At 34.9% G+C, this 10869-nt stretch overlaps 2 protein-coding genes and 1 long non-coding RNA gene across 3 annotated transcripts; 1 reads left to right on the top strand and 2 right to left on the bottom strand.

The window, feature by feature from the left end:
• Nucleotides 1-5521, bottom strand: LOC116403265. The gene is made up of 4 exons (XM_031883878.1): nt 3748-5521; nt 3630-3660; nt 768-1107; nt 1-688 (listed from the first exon to the last, which is right to left on the bottom strand). The coding sequence occupies exons 3-4, from the start codon at nt 1104-1106 to the stop codon at nt 515-517; spliced, it is 513 nt and encodes a 170-aa protein (XP_031739738.1). The 5' UTR covers nt 1107; nt 3630-3660; nt 3748-5521; the 3' UTR covers nt 1-514.
• LOC116403439 lies at nt 1125-5128 on the bottom strand. The gene is made up of 4 exons (XM_031884585.1): nt 4970-5128; nt 2135-2278; nt 1833-2058; nt 1125-1752 (listed from the first exon to the last, which is right to left on the bottom strand). Exons 1-4 carry the CDS (start codon nt 5126-5128, stop codon nt 1298-1300), a joined length of 984 nt encoding a protein of 327 aa, XP_031740445.1. The 3' UTR covers nt 1125-1297.
• Nucleotides 5522-9813: 4292 nt separating the features above from the next.
• On the top strand, nt 9814-10869 carry LOC116403401. The gene is made up of 2 exons (XR_004216180.1): nt 9814-10569; nt 10646-10869. It is a non-coding gene; the product is annotated as an uncharacterized LOC116403401 (long non-coding RNA).

The following is a 10869-nucleotide window of genomic DNA, read 5'->3' as shown; positions in this document are numbered from 1 at the left end:
TGAAAACAAAAACAAATGACTAGCAATATCATTCGAAAACACCAATCAAAAGTAGTTACCAGGTACAAAAATAAACAGAAAACATAACAATACGAAGATGGAAGTAAAACATACAATCAGCCAGCGCCTCGTATGAGCACCGTGCAGTAGTCAAGCTTCTCCTCATCTGACAGTTCGAGGAAACCCTTCATGTCTGTTAAATTGTTCATTAGTATTCGATTACATTACGCCCTGTCCAACCTACTAAGCTCAGGTATGGCACGCAATGCGCGAACCACCTCTCTACGGACCCTGCTTTCATCCTCCAATGCCAGCCACGACCACTCTGCAATGAGTCTCAGCTGGTCAGTTTGAAGAGCCATGGCATCCTTAATCACATCAGCTGTTTCCGAAGTCTGCCCTCCCCGCCTACGCTTCGAGCCACTTGAAGTCGTCCTACTATCGGTTCCTCGACTTGGTCGTGCGATGTCGTCTTGTGACATGTTAAACCTATGGCTGGACATGGAAGGAATTTTTATATCATTGAGATCCACGGGAGGAAATTCTTCAAACCCAGGAGGAACGTTGGATCCAACATCGACAAAGGTCTCTGCATGGACGCCCCTTGCACGATCTTTCCCAATACATACGCCAACTCGCCGTAATATGGGAAAGGCTTATTTAGCAGCCCCTTCGCTGCAGGATGACTCTGCATAGGAAAGAAAAATCAAATATTAGACTTGTTTCATATTGAAGTAAAAATTATATCAGTGTACAATTTCACATACCCTGACCCAGTTGTCAAACAACTCCTTCTCAGCAACGATGCACTTCGCATCGTCATTCCAACCAAACCCACTGCATGACGGGCCGCGCATTTCTGCAATTGCCTGGTATAAGCGCTTCAACGTCTTTATGCGACAGTCGATCATTGTGGTCGGATGTACATTGCATCCCGGCAACTTCGCAGCCATTATTCGCAGAAGTTGTGCCAGATACCCAGGTCTAAATGTGCCATTGTTTGACTTCCATCCACCAGCAGACACCAACTCGACCATACACTCGACGAGGGTTGCCTCCTCCTCCTTCGTCCATACATGCTTAGGAGCACGTGATGAACTTGTCATACTAACAATCATACAACCATGCATTTGTTTAAGTATCTTCAATAAACAGGAAGGAATAATTATTAAAATACACAAGAAGCCAAAATTGTCAAATTCGTTTTTCATACTGCATGCATACATTTAAGCGTACAGGAAGACACACCCAATACTAACTAAATACAAGTACAGGAATACAAAATCGACACGAAAGCCTATTCGTTACGCAACTGCCATTCATTGAACATCTCTCCGGCCAAATCATCCCTCCACTGCGTCCATTCGTTTGAGTTCTCCACGAACTGAATGTCATCACCTCCAATCGTGGCGTACGTGGAGTCTCCTTCGTCAACGTCGTCAACGAAACTGACATTTGTCATCTCGCGAATGATGAGATTGTGTAGTAGGAAACATGCTAGAATTGTTCGACATTGAATTTGCACAAGATAGTACGATTTGTCGCGAAGGATTGCCCATCGACCCTTCAACAACCCGAACGCTCGTTCAATAACATTCCTAGCGGCAGAATGTTTCATGTTGAAGTACTCTTTCGCGGTGGCAGGGGCATTTCCCGCTCCTCGCCACTCTTGCAAGTGGTATCTTTGTCCTCTATAGGGAGCTAGAAATCCCTTTGCATTGGGATATCCGGCGTCGAATAGATAGTAATAACCTGTGACGAATGCGTCAGATCGAACTAATTTGATTGACGTTGTAGGAAGTATATGTTCGAGGCATAAAACATTTGATTACCCTGAGGAACATGCAGCCCATTTGGTCGTGCAATAGCAACTTGAAGAATGCGCGAATCTGCTGCGGATCCTTCCCAACCAGCCAATACGAAGATGAAGTCGCCTTTCGTATCACACACACCGACGAAGTTTGTGGCAACTTCTTCCTTACGTGTTCTATACCTAGGCCTATCGGTTTGCGGCACGTTCACCTTGATGTACGTGCCATCCAATGCCCCAAGGCAGTTCTGCAGAATGAAATACCACCCAGTTAGTCATTGGACGTGGTGATTGATAAGTAACATGATATAGTAATATGCGGACCTCGAAGCAACTCCATCGTGAATCAGTGCATGTGGTAGTCACTGGCTGGGGTTTCTTCAACAACTCATCGTGCAATCGCAACACCGCCAACAGTACGAGGTTAAAGTGACGAGAAACAGTCTCTCCTGATCGCACGAAATCCCGCTAGATGACTCTATTCTTCACATCGTGGGCCAAAATATGCAGAAACATGGCGACCATCTCCTCGACATCGACGATTTCAGTCGACGTCAGACCAGCAATCGTCCTCAGTAAGTGACATAGAATGGAAAAAGTTCGTCTATCCATTCTGGTAATTTCACGACAAACGAGGTCAGAGGAGTGTATCATACGGAACTATGAGAGTTGTCTAATTTGATGCCTAAATTCGTACGGTAAATGGGTCGCCCGCTTATTGTCATTCATTGGTGCATCCAATAGCAGTATTAACTGATTATGGGTGGATGTTAAGACAGCTAGTATAGTGCGAATGTTTTGGTTATCCATTTCAGTGTAGCGCCTACGAACCTCACGATCTATTTTTAGCATTGTAATGTTAGTATACCTTAAATGCATACATTAATATAAATATTTACATACTTCTAACATATAATTATGTAAAATGAACTTATGGATCAACAATATGTTACTAGTATGAGTATGTTTGAACCGTAAACCAAAACAAACTGTTCCAGATTCATGTTGTTCAGTTTAAAAAGCGTGGCTAATATCGAAAGAAAAAAGTTGGCTATTTTTTGAAAAAGAAGTACGATGTGGTCTATTAGTTGGCTAATATCGAAAGTGTTATTATTTTTCCTTTTATTTTAAAATTTGTTTCAACCATATTTTCTCTTTATCTTTTTTTAAAAAATTGTTTCTTCCAAATTTTCAAAAAAAGGCTTTCAATTGCTTACAAATGCCCTTGAAAATTTTCGGTTGGAAATGTATTTGTTTACAATTGCTTACAAATGCCCGTGAAAATTTTGTTTATTTTCAGTTGGAAATGTATTCTCTTTTTACAAATGTTGATGTCATTGTATTTATTTTATAACAAATTATACACGTTTTCTCAAAATGAAATTGATGGTAAAATTACATAACCTTGGTACGAAAAAAAAATTAATAAAATTCTAGAAAATGACATTTGATGTTCACAATGGGCTTTGTCAACCAAAAATAGCATTTTTTATGAAATTTTTTTTAAATAGTTATTGCAAAAATAACTTTTTCAATTTGAATAGATTCATTGTGATTTCAAGTTTCATACTACTGATATGGTTGTGTGAGTATACACTTTGTGTACGAAAATTTTTAAAAATGAAGACCTTTTTTTAAACCGAAACAAACTTTCAAGTAAAAAGTTACAGTTACATTTGGAATCATGAAAAAAAAATAGAATTCTTTATTACCAAATATGCTGACCAAAGTCCGAAGTACAATATGGAAGAATGCAAAAATATTAACTGACAATACTTGAAAATAAAGTAGTACAATATAAAGCGCCAATGCCTCGTACCTCTAACGAACGAAGTAGGAAATCAGATATCCTACAAATAAAGAAATGAAATTAGTGTACCGACATAAGAAAAGTACAAGTACAAATAGTATAAGGATGAGGTGTATCGATTACGTACCATATTGTTTGGACGAATGTCAAGGTGAAATTGAAAAAAGAAGATTGATTAAAATGAATGAGCAAGTTAGCCCGTGTTATTTAAAAAAATGTTGTGTCTCAGAGGAATTGAATCTGTTCGATGTAACGATCTGGATCAACTATTACAAACAAGAATACAAAAAGAAGCAACAATAGGATGTGCAGCAAAACATATATAGCTATACAAATGCAACCAAATAAGCATAAAACATCGACACAAATATGCTTTAAACATAACATAATCTACTTAACATAGATATGGCAAAAGAAAAAAGAAGCCGAAATAGAAGTTGAAAAGAAGAAAACAAAGTTAAGTTACATACCAAATAAAGAAAGCATAGAGGAGAAAGCAAGGAAAACAACACAATAAAATACAACAAAGGGAGTGGTATATATAGAGGGTTAGAGAGTGAATAAAGTATGCCTTTATTCACTCAAACAAAAACAAAAAAAGGAATCTCTGCAAATTACAGAAGTGTACAGAAAAGGGAAGCAAATGGTCAAAACCTACAACTAAGATAAAGATAAGCTATGAGTAGACAAATAAATAACCAAAAAATGAAATGAACACAGACAGTGCAGTTTAATGGATGGATGAATGAGATTTGCTTAGAAATAAAGAGAAAGAAACAGAACAGTTGCTTGCAAGTAAAGAGAAAAGACTTGTCAGCAAAGCAAATTCAGAAGTCATATTGATTGCAAGTAAATGGGCAGTGTGAACATAGTTAGTCAAAGTGCCAAATGAAATAAATATGTCAACATATTTATGAGGGATAATATTAAAAAAATGGTACAAAATATGTTTAGATTACAAATTGAAACCAACACAATTTTTCACATAGACAGGGATATATGTTGAAGCACATAGACAAAAAATTTCACAGATACACATACACAGATCTGACTTCAAAAAACTACAGGAACAATTGTAATCAAAAACGTCGAAAGTAAACAGATTGGGATGACCGAATATGAAAAACAATAGAAGTAAAAAATAAAAACGATTACAAATAATTATGCACAGAAACGAACTAATCAGAAAGAAAATTATTCAGACAGTGCATAACCATAATCCTCATCATCGGGAAAGAAAGAAACTCGAAATCCAACCACTTACCTCTGACCATACCTTGCTCGAACATCCCAAATGCAGATAGTATCCGTAGTGTAGAATGTATCCAAATCAGAGGGGAAAAAATTACCCGATCGGCAAGTGGGAGTCCAAGCGGCAAGGTCTTCTGGAAGGGGAAAACCAAGTCGGATTGCATGTTCACCAATAACATTGGTGAACATGCAAGCGCAAAGGTTTCGGAGGCAAAAAGTAAAACACAGCCGATCAACAAAACCGACAGAAGACCCATTTGTTTCGGAGGCAACACGGTGAGCGAAGCCTTCAACGAAAACTAGAAGGACGAAGAGTGGGAGAGAAAGGAAGATAGAAGAAGAAGTAAAAATTACCGAGAAGAAAACGACGGCCAAACCTAAACCGGAATATGTTGAAGGTGAGTTGACGAAAAAAGGGAAAAGTTTTTTCCGAAATGAAAGAAAAATCAATGTCGTTACAAGGATTGAAGAGAGGGGATGATTTTGATTGGAAGGATTAAACGGCTTAAAGGACGAGCAGTGTATAGAGATTGAAGACGAGTTGCGAAGGATGAAGACGAGTTGTGAAGGATGAAGACGCGTTGAGAGGAAGTAAACCGGAGAGAAAAACGAATGGAAGATGAAGTGAAGACGCGTAATGGAAACCCTAAAACTAGGGTTTCCATTATACGGGCCCCAAACGTGGGTTTGGGTTATTATAACCCAAGCCCACAGTAATTACCCGGGGCCCAAACAACCCCTTAGAGTTCTTTGATGCACTTTATGGACGTGACCCAGGTTGGTCTATGGACTAGACCCATGGACTCAATCATATGTATTTGAGTTATATTTAACATTTGAGCTAAATTAAGCTTATTTTTTAGCTCAATTGAACTTAGCCCAAATAAATGATATTTAATTGGACCAAAACAATTAATCTGATCCAATGTTCATAATGAAAACATGTGACATTATCAAGATTGATCAATTTATATTTTTAATTTTAATTTACGATACATGGTCTGTTATTCATAGACTTTGACAAATTTTACTATATTTATAATTTTTTTAAAAGTATTGTTATATATATTAATATTTTGAATCTAATTGGTATAGTTGCAACTAACTCTTGTTTCTTTATTTTTATTTTGCCATCAATTTGATTCTTTTTTCTTCTTTTTCTTTAGGATAATTGCAATAGGCAATCCTTTTAGGGTTAGTAATGAATTAAGTGTATAGAAAGATCAATTTTGAAAGAATTATAAATATAACAAAATCCATTAGTGATAGACTTCTATTAACAATACAGCCAATAGATTGTTAGAGTTAGATATAATTACAGTTATATTTATAAAAAAGAAATTTGTTGTATTAGTTTTGTTGATTGTTGAGCATGATCCTTATACTTGGAAGTATCTTTTTGTTTTTTTCCTAATCTTTCAATCTTATTTTGGTGTATTTCAAAATTGGCAATTTTGTTTTTTTCAAATTAAAATTTCCCCATCTTGTTTGTTGATGAAAATTAGGTACTATAGTTTCATTTATTTTAGATAATAATTAACTGTTGTCTTCTTTTAGATTATAAATAAAATACTAGAAGTAAAAATATGCAATCCTCATTTAAGTCAATTTTAATTGATTTTTCTAATTAAAAAAAAAAAACCAAAACACATGTATTTTAAATATTAAGAAATCAAACCAAATCAATAGATCCGTTTTAGATGGGATGCTTTTGTCCATCTTTCTGTTTTTCATTATAATCAAAAGTATTGAGTAAATGAATAATAATTCAATCAATAATATAACATTAATTATTTCAGTCACGAAGGTTTTAGAGGTCCGAAATTACGGAAAAGGCCATGGTTCCATTGGGGAAATTGAAGTTGAAAAAAAATGAATCCAAAAGGACTCATTTTTTCTCCCTCCCGAATCGGAATCCAAATCAGATGGACGGAGTGATCGGTCCTATTTGACAGCTCCATTTTTATGTCTGGCGGCCTCAGATGGGTAGGTGACATATATAATTCCTATATTGTTTTTCATTATTTTATCATTTTCAATTTCAATTTCAATGTCAAATTCTTTTATTTTGTTTATTTATTTTAATATTCAATTCCCAAATTTGAATGAGGTTTCTTTCTTTTGTTTCCATAAATTGACAGAAACCTGTCATTTTGTTCAGACTTGAGTTTAGTATTTAATAAATTTATGTGTAGTTGACCATATCATCTTTTAATGCTTAAATATGGGATCCCGGTGGCCGTGGGTGTGCATTATTATACGGAGATACTTGCATTAATATAGTTCTTTTTTAAAAAAAAAAGTTAGAGAAATATGGTACTTTCTAAAATATTTTAGATTTACATCTCTTTTATGTCATGGGTTTGAAAACTCGACCTATGCACCATATTTTTTACCTTAACACGTTTTACATTTTCTTATTTTTTAATTTGTAACTAATAAATATTTGATGAAATTGAATTCTCTTTTTCAATTATGAAAATTATATTATATTTTTTGTAACAATAATAAAAAAAGGAAGTTTTTGAACTTTTTTTTTTAATGATTCGTAAATAAAAAATGAAATCTAAATTAAAATGTATGTATCAATGTTTTACATCAATTTAAAATTTTAAGGAAAATCAATACGTCCCATAATTGACATAGTTGATTTCGGGCTGGATGTCGCCCTTGACTTTGAACTCTACGTGGCAAAAAATAAGCTTAAGTGAGCCCGAAAACTAAATATAACCTAAATTCATGTGGTTGAGTCCATGGGTCTGGTCATTGACCAACTAGGTTCAAGCTCATAAAGCCCACCAGTAGAGGAGTTCTCCTCATCGTAGGGGTGGGAAAATTTTGACTCTAGAAAGTCCATAGAGAATTCTTCCAAGAGCTAGAAGACTCCCTAACTCCTCAAGTCGACCATCCTAAAAAGTTGAAGCTTTTTTTGAAGATACAAGCTTTCTTCCAAGGCTCCAACTTCAAAAACAGCATATGCTCCACTTCCTCCAAATCAAGCGCAAACATCCAGTCGAGAGAGAATCAGATGATCAAATTTTAGAGATTGAACCGCATCACAACAAAATCAACAAATATACAACTTCAACTCAAGTTCACCACCACGAATTAAATTTCTTCGGAAATCTCGTGCGAACAGCATCCATGCATGTATGAAGTTGATGGACCTGAATACATGTATGAAGAAGATGGACCGACTCCTTAATCAAAATACCTTGTATGTGCCCTTGGATCATAATACTATGGGCCAAATGTTGGTATCATCGTCATTGGACTACCATAAACAGTCTGGCTTTGGGTTTATGTCATAGGAGGCACTTCTTCCACATTATGGCAAACCTCATTGAGCTCAGTTTCTTCCACTCCAACACATCCCTTATGAATCGATGGAGGTATAATAAGTATATTATACTTATAATGTAGCTCCTTCAAGTACCTCTCATTATTATTGAATATATTAAGAACCTGTTGTGGATAATCTACAACATCACAAAGTTTAGTTTTTTTCAATCTTCGTGAATTGCAAAAAAAAGAAATGTTAGCAAATATTTAATTTAATATACAATTTAAATTAATTATACAATATTTAAATACGTATCTGATGACCCATAGTTGCACCTGGTCGAGTGATGTAGAACCTTGTAATATTAATATACCAGTTTATGTATTCTCGAGTCATGTCTCTATCGAACTGCTGAATCAAAGCTCTCATCACAATAAATCTTCTACGAGATTGTCATCGCACTACCAAATGTGCGATCTTATCTGACCAATCCATATTTCTCAAGTAACAGTTGTGCAGGAGTAGCTCAATACTGCATTCTAGTGGAATGTCTTGTTTAAAAAACTGAACTATCTTATCACCTTATTAGGATAGTGCTACTCCCCAATATGAAAAAATATGAGATGATTGATGGTTTACCATTTGTTTTGACTGTTCCTACAACAGTTGGGCAAATTGTCAATTACATTTTTTAAGGCTCCCAAATAATATGAAAAACATCACATATTACATCATAAATAAAAACTAAAGCATAAAGAAATCAAGTTTTAGTATTTACATACCTAATTATGCGGAAGAAGATCAAACATGTACATATATTGACTAACTACATGAGTAGCTAATTTGGTTACACAAAACTAGTCCCTTCATCAGTATTAATAAATTAATACTTTAGATTTTGAATTAATTACATCGTTTAAAAACTATTGTTGGTCTGAATTAAAATAAAATAACATATTGGAAATTGTATGCTCGTACAGGTAGTAGATGATCATTGACATGTTGAAGCTATGAAGCCATTGTGGAAAATCATCCTCAAGTTGATAACTTGTAGAAATATAAGTTATTATGACATTTTAAGTAAAATAATGAAACCAAAATGCATAGGAAGAGTATCAAAGCGTGTTACTTATTTTGTAAATGCATAAATATTTAGAAATACATTTTACATAAGCACTAACGTGTAACACCCCAAAAATTAAGAAAAATTTGAATTTTATTTATCTTGAATTTATTTAGGTGTTATTTTAGATCATTGGAACTTTTGTTTGTTTTGTGGAAATTATGATTAATTAAATATTCATGGAAAGAATATTTGATTAATCATTAAATTTTGGAATTTAATTATATTGTATGGTTTTGATAAAGGTTGATTGAAGTTGATAATTAAGTTGGTGAGATTTAAGGATATTGGTAGTTTATATATATATATATAAAAGGTTATGGAAGGTTAAAAAACAATTATATTATGGGGATAATATAATTATTAAAGAGAAATAATAGTAAATTATTAATATCTTAAATAAAGTTATTTGGAGAGAGAAAAATAATTGTGTTATGAAAATATAATTAATATAATTATTTTTCTAAAGATACTGTATTTTGGAAAGTTAAAGGAGATGATTTAATTGAATAACTAACGAGAAGAGAGAAAAAGTTGATTGGGATATTTGGAAAAAAATATTTATTATCATTATTATTTTATTTTTGAAAGGATATTGAAATGCATGCACTTCATTTTATTCCCCATTCCTTCTTCCTCCTTCGACACACCCTAGCAGCGGCTCCTCTTCACCTTTCTACCATCGACGACTGCAGCTGCTCAGTCCACGCTCAAACGAAGTTGTCCACTTCGCGTCAAAGGTCGAACGATTTTGAAGCTTCGTCTTCGTCGCATCCTCTTCTCTGTCACAAGTCTCCACCATGCATTGTAGATCAAAGTCGTTTCCATCACAAGCTGCGCATCCCGAACGTTCCTTCGCAAGCCGAAAGTGTTCTAGCCGACGTTCCTCCGTCTGCCGACTACTGAAGCTCAACCTGTAGTCGATCTTCCTCTGAGTCACATGCGTGCAAGAAATCTGATCTACCCCTCCTCGCGAAGCCGAGCCACGTGTCCCATCCAAGCTAACCTCCTCCTTGAAGTGAGTCGATGCTCCCGTGTTCAAGCCATCTCCATCCTAAGCCATTTAGCAAGCCAAAACTCATTTTTCCTTAAGCCATTGGGGCTATCTAATATTTTGGTAAGTTTGTTGGGTTTTGTTCGCCCAAATAATTATCCCTTGGATTCTAAATAAGTTTACAATTTGAAATGAGTTGGATTATTTTTACTTGAAAGTTGACTAATTTTGTTGGAGTATTATTAGAGTTGTGATTTTCTCCCAACCAAGGTTGAATTGGTTTCAAACTCCTCCGTTGGTAAGTTTGTAAGCCTGAGTACTTAATAGTTCAATGTGGTTATCAAACTATTAATTTAAAACTTATTGATGTTTAGGTTTTACTTGTTGGAAGCTGGAATAAATTTGATTTAGTTAATCTCGAGGTAAGAGATTCTACTATTAGACCATTATATTATGATTTCCCTTAGTATGCATTAACGTAGCTATGATGCATGTTAAGGATGTTAGCCAATGATAGCTACATAGAAAATCTTTTATGTTATGAATGTGATATACCATGGTTGAGATAAATGAGGTACACTACGGTTGAGATGCCTTA

The sequence above is a fragment of the Cucumis sativus genome, chromosome 4 (genome assembly GCF_000004075.3).
Source record: "Cucumis sativus cultivar 9930 chromosome 4, Cucumber_9930_V3, whole genome shotgun sequence".
Lineage (NCBI taxonomy): Eukaryota > Viridiplantae > Streptophyta > Magnoliopsida > Cucurbitales > Cucurbitaceae > Cucumis > Cucumis sativus.
The sequence above is the reverse complement of the archived record's forward strand: the minus strand, read 5'-3'. Positions and strand labels throughout refer to the sequence as shown.

Bases quoted from the DNA above. Each gene is read 5' to 3' on its own strand.
- LOC116403265 (XM_031883878.1), bottom strand. From the start codon at position 1,106: ATGACAAGTTCATCACGTGCTCCTAAGCATGTATGGACGAAGGAGGAG. The intron at 689-767 runs GTATGTGAAATT...TTTCCTATGCAG, and splicing joins TGTTTGACAACTGGGTCAGG to AGTCATCCTGCAGCGAAGGG.
- LOC116403439 (XM_031884585.1), bottom strand. From the start codon at position 5,128: ATGGGTCTTCTGTCGGTTTTGTTGATCGGCTGTGTTTTACTTTTTGCC. The intron at 2,279-4,969 runs GTAATTTTTTCC...AGAGTCATCTAG, and splicing joins GACTCCCACTTGCCGATCGG to CGGGATTTCGTGCGATCAGG. The intron at 2,059-2,134 runs GTCCGCATATTA...TTCATTCTGCAG, and splicing joins CACGATGGAGTTGCTTCGAG to AACTGCCTTGGGGCATTGGA.